Raw genomic sequence first — 15,453 nt, 5'->3', positions numbered from 1 at the left:
CATTATATTTTATCATTTAAAAAGGGGCGAGGTAGCAAATGTCCTTACAACCCTCAGTGACTGGACCGATGGTGTGGCAGTTCTGATCAGAAGAGCAAACGTGGATTTTGCCTGTCTGTCAGTGAGCACACCAACCATGTCAGTAGGCCAGTCCCACGCCAGGAGCCTTTTTTGAGGGTGTAACTGTGCGTCAAGCTAGTTGACAATGCCTAAAAGCCCAGAACTGAAACCCTCTTCTGGAAAGCGAGGAGTCAGGAGCCATTCATCTGCTCTTTGGTGGTGGTGTTGAGCTGTTGGTCATAGTCAGTGGAAAACCTTCTTTAAAGTAGTGGTGATAGCAAGAACCTCTACCCAAGGAATGTCTGAATCACTTCCTTTTCCTAGTGATTTTTCAAAGCTTCCGTTGGGGCAGACTCATTGATCCTAGGGCAGAGAGCATGACTCCCTGATAATGGGCCCAGTTCATGCTAAGTACACAAAATGGGCATTTTTTGTTCCATCCTTAAATGCCCCCGGTAATGAAGAGCCAGGAGGCTGGTAGGACTGTGAAGGCAGGTCAAGTATCTGGTGAATCATCCCTTTTATGAGAAAGAAACGGGAGAAAGTTGATGTGCTTTAATTGCCTAGGTGCCAGGCACTTTCTCATAAATTATAATAAAAAATATCAGCCATTCCTAGGCATCTGCTATGTGCTAGGAGCTTTGCCTATATTATCTCTGGGAATTCTTACAACCTATATTTCTGCATAGGTACAGTTATCCCCATTTGTGAAGTTGAGCAGATTGAGGCTCAGAGGCCTCGAGTGGCCCACCCGAGTTCATGTAGGCAGTGAATAGAGGGTAGAATTGTCAAGTCAGAACTCGAGCTCCACTCTGCCTGACACTGTGTGCCCCATTACATCACAGTCTTTTTCTCCTCTCACCTACTGTGAAAACTTCAACCCAGTAGTTGCCCAGCCTTCTCTAGCATAGATGGCTTAACATCCAGCACATAGCTCGGTAGCTATAGAAGCCAAGTGGGTCACGAACATCCCCTCCCAGCTATTCCCCAAGGGGCATTGCCCAAACTGACCATACATGGCGCTCAAGAGAGCAACAAAGCCCTTTAGATGTCTCTCAGGCCTTCCTCCAGGGATCTTAAAGCCCCCGTGAAGGAAGGGATCCAGTGTTCCTGGCTCAGGGTCCATTTATGGAGGGCCTGCTGTGTGTAGAGCCTTGGGACAAGGGCAGTGGTGATAACCCAAAGAGTCACAGTCAGATGGGAAGGGAGGGGGTGCAGAGCAGACTCGCACATGGTTATTAGAAGAGAGTGAACAAGAGCATGGGGTGGCAGAGGGCAGAATTCAGCCGTTGCCAGAGTCCCAGTGGGAACCTTGGATTAGAGTGGAAAGGTCCTACACTGGAAATCCAGCAATAGCATGACTCAAGAAGAAGCTCCAGGGGACCCAGCCGAGGACTGAGGGGGCCCAGGGTGAGGCCTGTGATGACTAAGGGTGTCTCCTGACCCCTAGGAGTGGGCTGAAAGGGGCACTGGGTGTGGTACTGCTACAGTTTGAATATCTGCTCGTATCTACCTAGAACCTAGAAGAAGATTCTCTAATTTTTAAATCATCTTTTGTTTTAGCTGTTCATGCCAAGAGCCTGGTAGCCATCTTGCATCTACTGGTTGCTCTGTCCCAGTATTTCCGGGCACCAATCCGGCTCCCAGACCATGTTTCCATCCAAGTGGTTGTGGTCCAGGTAAGGTAGATACCACTACAAACACCGGTGCCCTTAAAGAGGCTGAGTTCCTGTGAGAGCTAGGGCACACTGGGGGGCTCGTTAGAAGGACAGCTGAATGAAGGCTGAGTGTCCTGGGGTGTGCTCCGTGTTGGGAGGCACGTGACTGACCTTTCTGATGCATGCGGGCTTATCCCTGATATGTGTGCAAAGAGTGGAATAGCGTGTGCTCGTGTGTGGGGTAGGCTTGTGTGGGGCACGTGCCTGGGATTTACCCTCCTTCGTCAGGAGGGTGTCTGTGTAATGTATGTTTGAGGGTGTGTGGTGTGTATGTGTGTGAGGTATATGTAATAGGATCAGAGGGGAGATGTATCCTTGTGTGTGTGTGTGTGTGTGTCTGCGTGTCTGTGTGTCTGTGTGTCTATGCCCTGCAAGCCATGGAGAATCATCATTTTTTGGTTAAATGATGCACAGGTGTTGGGAAGAGACCGATATCTGTGCACGTGAAGGCGTGCGTGCATGCGTGCATGTGTGTTTGAGAGAGGCCCCAACTGGCTGTGTCGGTGTTGAGGGCACTGCTGCTCTTCACCCACCCAGAGAAGCACAGCTGGGATCTCAAGTCATCTTTTCCACATTGTTGGATGGAATTTCCATTCACATATGGCTGTGTAATTTCCACGGTGAGGGTGTGCTCTCTCCCCGTGACGATCTCACTCTGCTCCTAACCCCATTAGATACTCAAATTTAATTTTGTTTTCCAACTTTATGCCCATTTAGCAAAAGGTCATCATTTTGTTTGCTTGTTTCTGTTCTTTTCCAAATAAACATGCTGCCAGGGAGAGCTCCCCTTATGAGCAGCTCCCTGGGTATCCAGGGTTATCCAGGGTTCTGGAGGAGAGAACAATATGGCAGCTCTGCCGTGCCTGGGTGGGGAAGAGCCGTGAGGGCTGGGTAAGCCAGGCCAGTTTCCAGGGTAAAAGGTCTTTGAGCTGAGCTTTCAGGGATCAGAAGTTAAAGGGAAGGGAGAAGGAGATGGGGGCGCTGCTCAATCAGCGATTCAGTTGCGCCCTAATGAAAAAGTATTTCTTCTACACCTCTGGGTCCTTAACTTGCTTAACATCAAGGGGTTATAATAGGAATATGCCACCTTGGCCCTGCCTATCAAGAGATAAGGCTACCCAAAAGCAGCAGAGAGGGCTATCAGGAGCCCATAGTCAATGCGAGTGTGTGTGGGTCAGACACTAAGTGCAGCTGACTGAAAGGGACTAATTGGCCTCATTTATTGAGCACTCAGCTGTGTCAAGCACGGAGTTAAGCATTTCATGTCTGCTATGGATATGTGGCCAGCCCAGAGCATCCTGGTCCAAGCATCCTCCTAGTCAATCCGGGGCATCTCTATTGTGTTATTTTTACCAATCAATAATGCGTAAATCCATTTCATTATATTTTTAAAAACTGTGATTCAAGATTTGAACAGGAGGGGAGGTGGGCCTCCTATTTTGAAACAGTGGTCACTGCAAGCCCACATCGCATGCTTATTTTGAGCTCAATTATAGGCCATCAGAAGGCTGTTGTTGGTTTAATTTCTCCTGTAGGCAGTTTTCTTAGCATGGGGGAGAAAAGAGGACGCATTTCATAAAATGGCGTCAGTGCCTGTCAGGTTTTATGGGGTGTTTTTGCTTTATCAAGTCCAACAGGCACAGAAGCAAGACTCGGAGTTGGCTGTGAGTCGCTGCCTGAACTACAGAGAGAGCTCTTTAGGGAACAGATAATGCATCGAGGGGAATCAGGATGCTGTGTGAGGGGTTATTTCACCCAGATTTCTTTTCCTTTCTGTATAAAAACATTTAATTCTGCATGAAGTTGAAGATGAGGTTTTATGTCTGCGAATGGCCTCATAAGACAGGGACACAGATTCCATTACGCCCATGTGAAAATTTTACATATATTGATGCTGAATTTGCAAAAAGTCCTGATTTATCCTCACTGGATCTCCTTTAAATATCTTTATTTTTTTTCCTTTCTTTTTGTGTTGATAGTCCATTCTTAATCTAATCCAGATATACTCTTGGCCTTCATCCAGCTCTACCTTTCCTTCTGTAGAAGTATTTTCCAAGGACACTAGATTCTGTGGCTATTGGGAATGTGAAGAGAAGGTTCTAGAAGTTTTGGCAGGAGGGTCAAGAAGGAGGGTTTCAGCTGAGACACCAATGCTTGGAGGCTCCTTCTTGACCCTCATCTCAGCCTTTGTGGAAGAGGAATTTGCTCTGACAACTGCTTTCCATGCCCAGACCATCCTCCAAGTGTCTGGTAACTGACTGTGAAGGGACCTGATAACATGAATCTCCTTCTTCAGGCCCATCTGATGGTCTCCCTGAATCCTGACACTCCTGCATTGGCTCCCAGGCCCACACAATGAGGTTTAAATCCCAAACCGGCACTCAATTGATTCCCCATTGCCTAATGGCACCTGCCTCCAAACAGCCTTCTCAACACATTTGTCCTCTCTTGACTGTGTCTTTTTGCTCGGGCCATTCCTCCCACTGGAGTGACCTCTGCTCTGTGTCCAGCCAAATCCTACGTGTCCTTGAAGTTCCAGCTCAAGGACCCCTCCCCTTGCAAGGGTTCCCTGACCATCCCAGCTGAAAGTGCCTGCATTCAGCACTTCTTCTCTGCTTAGGGTAGCCACATAATTTATTATCCACAACCCTTTTGAGAGTGAAAGGGGATCCTACTAATAACTGAGCTGGAACATCAGGCATAAACCCTGTTTGGGGGAAATCTCACATACTTGCTTCATCTATTCCATTTTACTCTTAAGTTCCTCAAGGCAGGAAACTATGAGATACTTTTCATAGTATTTGCTCCAAGTCCAACACAGGGGCTTGTACATAGAAGACACTGATTAATGAAATAAACAAGAGACAGGATGAATTGATGGGAAGAGGTGGATAGATGTTGGAAGGATGGATAGGTGAATAGATGGATGGATGGATGGATGGATGGATGGATGGATGGATGGATGGATGGATGGGTGGGTGGGCAGGTGGATGGGTGGATGGATAGATGGGTGGATGGGTAGATAGATGGGTGGGTGGATGGGTCGTTGGATGGGTGGATGGATGGACCAGCCTCGATTGCTTAACCTTTTCTCAGAGAGTAAGCTAGTTACCTGAGGACTGTACTACTTATTTAAAAGCTCCCATATTTATCCATTAAAAAAAACACAGCTCTCCCTCTATTTGAATTCTCTAAGTTGGCCTCAGTTCTTCCACCCCAAACCCCCAACTAAATGTGTTTCTCAGCTTCTCTCTGGCCCCAGCTGGAGGGCAGACACACCCTGGCCTTCATTTCCATTTGGTTTACTGTGGATTACTCCAGGAGGCAAACAGTTTGCTTCCAGCCGAATGTCTTCCAATAAAGAAAGAAAAGATTCACCATCCAAGAAACAGCCTACTTGTTTGGACTAAACACTAATTGCACTCAAGGATGAATGGTACAGTCCAGTCCCAGCAAGTCAGGGGCCTCGTTTCCCTTCTAGAAGTATCTCGTCTCTAGATTCATCTCTTAAACACCAATCACTTTCTCAATATCAGGAATGCTTATCAGTTTTTTGTATTGTTCTAAAGCATATTTTTCTCTTCCCCTCCCAACCCTTCTCCCCACCCCCGTTTCAGAAACGAGAAGGAATCCTCCAGTCTCGGCAAATCCAAGAGGAAATAACTGGTAACACAGAGTATGTCAACACCATTGTTGCCAGCGATTCTGTAATGGAACACAGATGTTTCTCCAAAATTCATCCATTTGCTGATATTTAGTTTTCATTTATTGGGATTGCAAGAGGGATTAGACTTCAGCCAATGATTATGGTTTAGCCTTTTCTATGCATTCAAAACATGCCTCTCGATGCTTAAGGTACCAACTTGGGTGGGGAAGTGGGGAGAGGGAATTAGCAGTGATTGAAAAATTCTAATTTTGTGGCACTCCGGGAAAAAGTGTGCCCAAAAAAAGCCAACCAGCATGAAATCATCATGCCATGAACATGGGGTTGAATTTAAATTGTTAACCTTCAAAAGGACATTTTTCTTCCCTTTCTGAGTCTGATTTATTTGGTCACGTGCCATGACCCAGAAAGCCCCTCTCTACCTTAGAGTGGTGGGTTGGTGTGGTTTTTTTCCATTTGTGTTAAGCAGTTGAAATATCAGAACATGTAAGAGGTTTGCCATGGGGAAGAGAAGTTTTGTTCTTAAGCAGAAAGAGCAGGATGGTGTGTGTGGCTTTGAGACCACTGGCAAAAGTTCAGTTTCAGCCTCCCCTGTACCCCCAACTTCTATGTTCCCTTGAACAAGAGGGAGGTGGAAGAATGGGGACCTCTCAGCCAACCCAACATGAGTTCAAATTCAGGCTCTGCCGCTCACTCGCCGGTCAGCCCCGTAACCTCTCTGACCTCGGTTTCTTCATCTCTGGAGGGAAAACATTTTCCTAACCAGAGAGGTTGTGAGGATTCAACGTGGTAACGGCCGTCCCCCTTTCCCCTGCCCTTCATGGCTTTCTTTCCTGGCTTTTCCCCATCACAGCTGACCCGCACCTTCCAAGCTTTGCCCAATCTCTAGGGAACTCGCCCCGCTCCCCAGTTGGGGCTGACGGGAGTCCAAGGCAATGCCTGTCTGGACCACCCAGTGCATGTGCCTTAGAAAGGGCCCAGGGGTGTAAGCATCTCAGGCCCAGGGTAGGGCAGGGGTGTGTAGTGGCCCTTCCCAAGATGCCCCGTTTATGGCCTGCGGAGACCCTGTCAGGCAGCCTCCCTGTACTCCACGGGCCCATCTTGACAGCCGATCTACAAAGCACCCTGACCCTTGGCCTTGGTGGTGTGAGGGGCTGCCCCAGGTCAGGCCTGCCAGGAGAGGAGTGGAGTTCCTCATCTCCTGCCTCACACCTCCCCTACCCTTTGCTGGTCTCGTCCACGCCGCTACCAAATCAGGGAATGGGAAGTTTTGGTTTGCAGAGCTGTCTCTCAGCCCTTGTTATGCTTTCTGTGGTCTCTCTCTGCCATCTTGCTGCATAGACATAAACATGGTCGCAAACTCCTAATAATGACAACACAGTGCAGTTTATGAAGCCCTTTTGTATCTACTGAGGTTCGTAATAAACACGTGAAACAATGATTACACCACCCCACAGCCCAAAGGTAGAGAAGGAGACTATCCTTGGTCTATCCAACAGTAAACTCCAAGTTCATTATTCTTTCCAGTACACTACCCGCAAGTCATCACTTAGTGGGCAATAAATATACAGTTGGAATAAACCAATACAATAAGAACAAAAAACATGTTGAAAAATTTATTGAGCATTTACATTATAGTGGGAATTAGGCTATAATCTTTCTACATATTAAATCATTTAATGTTCGCAAGATCCTACTGAAGTGTTGACAACTATTATCCTCATTTTAGAGATAAGAGACCTGGAGCCCAGAGAGGTTTGGTAGCTTGCCCAAGGTCACACAGCAAGCAAATGGCTCTGTGCGATTTAAACCTAAGTGGTCTGTGTCTAATGCTTGTGCTCTTAATACTTCGTTGCTATGAGTGCAGTTCCAGTTCCTACCTTCTTTTAAAAAACCTATCCTGGGTCAGTGGCAGGTGCAACTTAGTGGGTGTTACAGGATGGACAGGAGAGAGACAACCCTGACCTCGCCAGGCAGATGCCCACAGCAGCCTGGGCAGTGAAATCCTTATTGGGGTGGTGTTCATGCTCTGCTCCTAAAACGTGGATAGGAATCTTGAACCCCTGACTCTGATATTCTTTCTCAACTGTAAGCAATAGTGAGATTTTCTTTAAGACAAGAAATAGTCCTTTAAGCATTAGTTATACCAGGCTTTTCCCAAGCACCACTATAGCGGTATAGCAGAGGGGAAAAAATAGGTGGTAGTGTGGTAAAGACCACCAATAATTGGAGGCTTAGTGCAGAATAAAATACCAAAGAAGGAAGCTTTTTGGGCTCTTCAACCAAGGGCAAGGAGAGGAGAGTCACTGTTTTCTTTCTCCCTTTCCTGCAGGGCTCTTTCTGGAAGGCATGGTAAGTTGCATAAGATTGTCCTCTGGTGTTGTGGCTGCCACGGGGGTCTAGTTAATTCTGCAGCAGTGGGAAGAACAGGCACTCAGCTTGCTCCCTGCATGAGTGTCTGCACCAGCCTGGTGTTGGGGCTGCTTAGCTGGGAGGGTCAGCTTACTGGTGAGAAGAGGAGAGCTCACCACAGCTGCACGGTCCCCTTGTAAGTAACCAGACCAGTGACATCACTGGGCTTCTGGACAAGTCCTGGGCATTTGCAGGGCAGTCTTGCTCTCAGTGTATTGTGGTAGTAAAGGAAGAGGTGTATGTACACGCTTGGGACTGTCCCCTCTCCCCACTCTGCCCAGACCTTCTAGAAGCTGCCTTCTCCCTCTTCCATCATCACATCTCCTACCTCTCCCATTTCCCAGAACCTTGGGTTTATAAAGTCTGTGACTGTCAGAGCTCACAATCACCTTCCTGGCTGTCTCAGACTTACCCATCAGTGCAAGAGTAAGAAAGGCAGACCCCAGGACCACGAACCCTCCAGCCCCAGGTTCCTCTTGGAGACTCTTCTCATTCCTGCTCAGATCCCCTGCACTGCTTCACCTCTCAGTTTAGAGAACATGGGGCTGTAGAAAGGAGAATCCCTGCAGGAGGCGTGACTTTGCTATTTTCTATGACCCTGTATTTACCATGGATAATATTTTGAAATATTCCAATAATGTTAATAACTCAGATTGGTAGCCACTTCAGAGTGTACAGAGCACACGCACGTACGTTCTCCTCTTTCATCCTCATGACACCCCTGGGGGAGGTTCATGTTTCAGATGGCACTTGATAGAAGAGGAAACTGAGGCACAGAGGGTTGAAGTGAGCAGATGCCTCGGGAGGAGGCGCTCACGTCCTCTGCTGGGCTCCCTGGCGCCCAGTTTGCTGATCTGTGCCTTCTACCAGGATGTTGGTCTTGGATGACTTGGTTTTGAAAATTAGAGGGTGAAGCAATTTGATATTTGGATAACATTCTACCTCCAAAAAGCTTCAGAAATGCTTTAGAACCATGACTAAATCAGGACATGATGGAATACAAATAGTGCAGAGATGACCAGTCCCATGTCAACCTGCCGTCAGAGCCCCCAACCCCAGCCCCAAAGATGGTAGACATAGAGGGTGGACACACACGCAGAGAAAAAGCCCCCGAAGGTAAGAATCAACCCCAAATCTCTGCCCCAGACCCAGCTTCCCGAGTTCCCAGCACAGTCCCATTCCCCAAAGAATTCCCATCTAGAGCTGACAACGTGGCCCTTAAAGGCTTGTGGCCGGGACCTGGGGTGGGCTTCCCCGTCAGGAATCAGCTCTGTGCCCCACTTGACATTTTCCTCTTCTTCAGAACGTGATGCCTTCGACACCTTGTTTGACCACGCACCAGACAAGCTCAACGTGGTGAAAAAGGTGGGAAGGAGGTGTCTGGGGGGGGCGGGGAGCAAAATGTAGCAAAACATTAGGGAAACCCATGCCTGCAGCCTGCAAGCTTCCTGTAACTGATGTCATCGCAAACACGGGGCCATCCCGCTTGATGTCCGTTTTACCTGTCTTGTTCTCACTGGATACCTTATCCAGTCCGTTTCTTCTCCTATCCGGATGACAACAGTCCCTTGGGAGTTCTGAGACTACAAGCACCCTGGCTTCCCACCTGCACTGAACCCCCAGCCTCCCCTGCTCGTCACACAGACCTCCCACTGTCTCCCTGGGCACAGGCACCTGTGCCTAGGAAGGGCCTGGAAGGAGAGACCCAGTGGGTCATCGCTTCTTGGCCCCCTTCCTAATTTCCCTTCGGCCCCCTGACTCCACCTGTCCTTCTGCGTCTCAGGACTCCCTGCTCCCTTCACAGTCCTGAAACTGGCTGTTTGAATCACACAGTGTATGAGACTGCAAATCTCTGGGGGCGTGCGTTTCTGTGAACTTGAGGGGCCCTGCTGGAAGAGCCTCATAGGCTGCTCATCCTCACTCAGCTCGGCACAGTGACCCAGGCCCAGCCCAGAGCGCTGGGCCTCTCTTGTGTTATCACTGGTCCTTGTCCTCACGGTGGAGTCACCGAGGTGACTGGCACTGGTGAGTGTCTCCATCTCAATGCCCGGCTTATGCTTTTCTTTTAGACGCTCATCACTTTCGTGAACAAGCACCTGAATAAACTGAACCTGGAGGTCACGGAACTAGAAACCCAGGTTGGTGACAGCCCCCAGTGTAGGGTGGGAGGCAGGGCCCTGCTCAACAGCCACCCTTCCAAGAGCCCCATCCCCGCATTGCCTGAAGGGCTCTCCATACTGACCCTGAAGCTTTTCTAGGAGGGAGGGGATTCTATTCTGCTCAGGGGGTGAACTGCATGGAATTTCTCTGAATTTTTTCCAATTTTTTATCTTGAAAAGTTGCAAGAATGTTATCATAGATACCCATATACTCCTCACCCACACACACCAATTGTTAACATTTGGCCACATTTGGGGGGTTTTTTTCTCTCTCTGAATACTTCAGTACACACACAGTCCCCAACTTATGACGGTTCAACTTATTATTTTTCAACTTTACGATGGTGCAAAAGCTAGACAAATTCCGTAGAAACCGTACTTTCAATTTTGAATTTTGATCTTTTCCCAGGCTGGTGATACGTGGTACAATTCTCTCTCATGCTGCTGGGCAGTGGCAGCAAGCCACAGCTCGCAGTCAGCCCTGTGATCACAGGGGTAAACAACCGATACACTTAAAACCATTTGTACAACCATTCTGTTTTTCACTTTCAGTACAGTATTCAATAAATTACATGAGATATTCAAGACTTTATTATAAAATAGGCTTTACGTTAGATGATTTTGCCCAATTGTAGGCTAATCTAAGTGTTCTGAGCACGTTAAAGGTAGGCTAGGCTAAGCTATGATGTTTGGTAGGTTAGGTGTATTGAATGCGCTTTTGACTTTTTTCAACCTACAATGGGCTTTTCCGTACATAATCACATGATAAGTTGAGGAAAATCTGTATACATCTCTTAAATACATTCTCTTAGATGATCACAGTACAATTATCAAATTCAAGCAATTTTAAGATCAATAGAGTACATTAATCTATTTAGATTGAACCATATGAAATTGCTGATATTTGACTACTTTTGACAATGTGATGTGGTTCAAAGAAACACAGTTACTGTATTAGTCTCACATGCTGCATTCAGTCACCATCTCTTTAGTTTCTTTTTAATGTAGAACAAATCCTTGGTTTTTCTTTGCATGACACTGACATTTTTGAGGAGTGGGGACCACTTGGTTCATAGAATGTCTCTTGATTTTTCTCCCTCGTGATTAGACTCAGGTTTGCATCCTCAGCACCAACGCCACCAAGTACTGCTGTGTTCTTCTCAGACACTTCTGTCCGATAGTCCTGTTTCTGGTGGTGATAACTTTGATCACTTGGTTAAGTTGGTGTCCGCCAGATTTCCATACTGTAAAGCTCTTTCCCCCCTTTATAATTAATAGCTGATCTTTATTGGGAGATACTTTGAGGCTGTGTCATGTATCCTGTTTCCCAACCTCCTTTCATGCGTGATGAATTTCTAAAGTGTGGTTTTCTTTTGAGCACGTGGGCACCTCCTCTTATTTTTAAAGGTACTTCCCAGGTCTGTGGCTGAGCTCTCCCTGAGAGTGTCTGGACTCTGTGGAGTGAGCTTCATATACTCCTTTGGGAGATAGGGAACGCTCTGGAAAAGTGACGTTTCCTCAAGGGGGGCTAGAAGGAACTTTCTGGAACTTTCACCTCAGTGTTCCTGGGCAGGGAGTGCTCTGAAAGGGAGTCTCTGCCCAGCACATCTGGTGTCTGTCTGCGGGTTTTACCACCAAGTCATCAGACCAGCAGGAGGGGGTGGGAGCAGTCTAAGTCAGAGGCCCTCAGAGCTGTGAGTAACCCTGACCCTAACTAGGGTCCTCCCCTGAGTTGACAGATTGGATTCTTTTATTCTCAACCCACTCCAGCCACAGCCAGAATGAGGCCCAGTTAACTAGTTCCATGGGAGGGCCTTGATTTTGACACAGATGCTGGGGTCTGCTCTCCTATCTTCCACCCTGGGGTGGCCTGGGATGAGTCATGCTCAGGCCCTACCCGCCTGAGTTGAAGGCTGATGGATGGAAGCAGGGAGAAAGCTGCTCCAGGTCAAGTTCGTGCTCAGGGTCATCCGCCCATAGCAAAGGCTGAGATGCGGGCCCACCAGCCAGTCGCCCAGCGGAGCTCAGACTCTGCGCCCAGCCCACATTCCAGGCAATTCGGTCTAGTTTTTTTTGAAGTTTCCTAAGATGATTCCAAGAACTTTGGCCTCTAGCGAACTTGAACAACTGTTGTTTATGCCCACAAACATTTGGTGGCCCCGCCTCCTTTGAAAGGTTCTAGAATATCAGATATGCATCTGACCTCTGTATCTTTGCTCAGGCCATCTTCCATACCTAGAACACCTGCTCCTTCCAAATTTCCCTCATTCCACAGGCCTCCACTGCCTCCACAAAGCCTGCCCCCAGGGGCCGCCCCGTGGTGTAGTGGTTAAGTGCACGCGATCCGCGGCTGGCAGCCCGGGTTCGGATCCCGGGCGTGCGCACCGCCGCACTGCTTGTCAAGCCATGCTGTGGCGGCATCCCATATAAAGTGGAGGAAGATGGGCATGGATGTTAGCCTAGGGCCAGTCTTCCTCAGCAAAAAGAGGAGGATTGGCATCGGTGTTAGCTCAGGGCTGATCTTCCTCACAAAATAAATTAAATTAAATTTAAAAAAGCCTGCCCCCATTGCCCAGCACACACCCACCTTGCCCTCCCTTGAGCAGAAGACCGGCCCCGCTCTGCTTAGCCCAGGAGTCTGTTGTCCCTCAGACCAGGTTCCTAACTGGTCCGGCCTCCACTGTCCTCCATGGAAGGGACCAGGTTGTAAGCCTCTTGCCACGGCCCTGAGCACAGTTGTGCTTTGTCAACAAGAGCCAGAAAGTTGTGTCCTGATTGCTTTGTTGTTTCCCCAGATAGTAATAGCAATAGTTAATATTTATCAAGTCTTGCCTATATGCCAAGCAGTGTTCCAGGCACTTTGCACACTTTAACTGGTTTAATCCTCATGATAACCCTACAAAGTAGATACTATACTATATTATCATCCCCATTTTACAGATGAGAAAAATGAGGCCCAGAGAAGTTATCTAACTTGCTCAAGTCATACAGCTAGTAAGTAGTAGAGCTAGAGGCCTAGCTCCAGAGCCCACGTTCATAACAGCTGCACTCTGCTGCCTCTCAAGCAGTAATAAAGCGAGAGGTGAGAAAAGAGAATACCTAGGCCTGGATGACGCTGGAGTTCCTTCTCTGTTCATAAAGCAAAAGTCACCCTAGTCGCCTCCTGCCGTTGGCCGTGGATGTCCCCCTTCCCTCCTCCCTCTGCTCCTATAGCTAACTCCTGCTCTACCTCAGGTCTCTATTCAGGCAGTGCCTCCTCCAGAAGCCTTCCCTGTTGCCTTCAGTGGGAGCGAGTGGCCTCTGATCTCACGCAGGCCAATGTGCTTCCCTCTGTCAGAGAAGCTGCTGCATTTCCTCCGCCTCGGTCTCCCCACTGGACTGTGAGCTCCTCGAGGGCAGGGGCCACAGCTGACCCATCTCTGTGGTCCCCATGCCAGATCAGGGCTTGGTACATGGTCGACGCTCAAGAAATGCGGGATCAGCTGAGATCAGGACCATGGGCTTGCGGCTCCTGTGCTGGACCAGCCAGAGATGGGGCAGGATGGCTGCAGAGCAGACCTTCCTACCTCGGGCACTGCCCCTCACCCCCTGCCAGCATCCTGCCTGGGGATGTAGCCTGTGCGAGGCTGGCATGGAAGCTCACAAACCCCCTGGATGGGGCTTGGCTCCGGGCTCAGGAGCCCAGCACCTTCTCACCTGGCTCTCTCCCTCCAGTTTGCAGATGGCGTGTACCTGGTGCTGCTCATGGGTCTCCTGGAGGGCTACTTCGTGCCCCTGCACAGCTTCTTCCTGACCCCAGACAGCTTTGAACAGAAGGTAGGGGGAGGTGATGTCAAGGGAGGCCCCTAGCCCATATGCCCCGACTCATCTGCTGGGGCCATCGGGAAAAAAGGCAGCGGCTTCCCATCTGCCCAGGGTCCTCAGTGGTTGGATGTGGGGCCCATTCTGATGAGCAGCAAGCTAGGAAGGAGCTACCTGCAGACCACTGGGCATCCTGAACAGCTTTCCCTTCCCCTTGCAGCGTGGCCTGGTCCCCTAGCCATACACTCCGGCCGGGTGCCACAGTCCAGCCTCATCTGTTCCCAGAGGTGACAGGGAAGGTGGCGGCAAGGCTGCTCAGACCTGAGGCCCACACTCAGCCTAGTTCTGTTGCTTCTCACAGGCCGCCACAGCCTGCCCACCAGACAAGAGGCATTTGGTCGAAAGCAGAAACCCTTCTCTGCCTCTTGAACATGACTTCCATCTGATCCTTTCAACCGTGTGTACTGATGTCCCTATATTTAAAGTCCTGGCAGTTGACACGGGAACACAATAGGACAGGAAGAGGATTTTGAACTTCTCCGGGAGCACTTCACCAACAGCAGGCTGGGACCGGCCAGCTCACACTCCACGTGGCCTGCCCATTTTGGTAGCCTCGTTTCTCCTTCAAATTAGGCCCTCATTTGAGCTCAGCCTCCACCCGTCTGGCTGCAGTGCTGGCTCTTCACTTCCCAGGGGCAGGTCCCGCAGAGCCCCGAGGGTCCAGGAATGCGTGTACGACGCCATATGCTCTGCATTTCTCTTTCCAGGTCTTGAACGTCTCCTTTGCCTTTGAGCTCATGCAAGATGGAGGGTTGGAAAAGCCAAAACCACGGCCAGAAGGTATTTTGCTCTTCCCGGGGTTTGTGACGAGACGGCGAGACCCTCTCCCTGCACGCATGTGTTCAGGGCACAGGGCGAGGTTCCTGTGTTACAGCAGAGGGAGGAGTCTCTTTTCTGAAGCTTCTTTGACATTAGTGGGGGAAGATGGGACAGGGCACAGCTGCTCAGTCCTGGGGATCCTTTGTGATCTGTAAATCACACGGCCGTGGGAAGAAAAGAATCTGAAATCCCACGCACGGGATCCCGGGAGTAAGGGCCGAACAGACGGGACACAGAGCAGAGGTGCTGCTGTGGGAACTTCCCTGTGCCCAGTTGCCAGGTTCTTCTGTTCCTGGACAGGGTGCTGACCTGCCAAAGAGCTCTAGCCCAGCCAGGCAGGGGGAGGATGTGCGAGGCGTCGCAGGCAGCTCTGCCCTGAGCATAAGTGCCCCTGCTGTCCTTTGCCCTCTCCGGCTCTGCCCGAGGACGAGGCTTGATATGTCGGGTTTGGATTGCACCCATAGGACTGGAAAAATTGCCAAAGGAACGAAACGCTCCAGCAGACCCTCGTGCTCACACTTGGAGCTGTGTGTACATGTGTGCGTGCAGGAGGCCCGTTCTTCTGGTAGTCTTCTTGGTGGTACAGACGTTTATCTTCTGCCACTTACTGAATGAAATAGTCCCTTTACCAGCGGAGTGAATCAACACTGTGTTGCTGATAATTTCTGTTTCTGTCCAATCGGGACGTTGAGAATGCCGCCCGTGGGCCATCGGCTTGTGATTTCCTAGTTGTTTACAGGCAGGTGGAGAAGTGGGGATT

The 15,453-nt window shown here is 49.3% G+C and overlaps 1 protein-coding gene across 2 annotated transcripts in view; it reads left to right on the top strand.

The window, feature by feature from the left end:
* PARVA (parvin alpha) overlaps nucleotides 1-15,453 on the top strand; it is a 149,313-nt gene that overhangs the window by 123,450 nt on the left and 10,410 nt on the right. For both annotated transcript variants that reach the window (XM_087433196.1, XM_004418444.3), the window contains 7 exons: nucleotides 1,624-1,739; nucleotides 5,396-5,454; nucleotides 7,775-7,794; nucleotides 9,158-9,219; nucleotides 9,924-9,992; nucleotides 13,728-13,829; nucleotides 14,582-14,654. In XM_087433196.1, coding sequence (XP_087289322.1) covers nucleotides 1,624-1,739; nucleotides 5,396-5,454; nucleotides 7,775-7,794; nucleotides 9,158-9,219; nucleotides 9,924-9,992; nucleotides 13,728-13,829; nucleotides 14,582-14,654 — 501 coding nt within the window. The remainder of the gene's footprint in view (nucleotides 1-1,623; nucleotides 1,740-5,395; nucleotides 5,455-7,774; nucleotides 7,795-9,157; nucleotides 9,220-9,923; nucleotides 9,993-13,727; nucleotides 13,830-14,581; nucleotides 14,655-15,453) is intronic.

The sequence above is a fragment of the Ceratotherium simum genome, chromosome 7 (genome assembly GCF_057802395.1).
Source record: "Ceratotherium simum simum isolate JZ-2026a chromosome 7, ASM5780239v1, whole genome shotgun sequence".
Classification (NCBI taxonomy): Eukaryota; Metazoa; Chordata; class Mammalia; order Perissodactyla; family Rhinocerotidae; genus Ceratotherium; species Ceratotherium simum.
The sequence above is the reverse complement of the archived record's forward strand: the minus strand, read 5'-3'. Positions and strand labels throughout refer to the sequence as shown.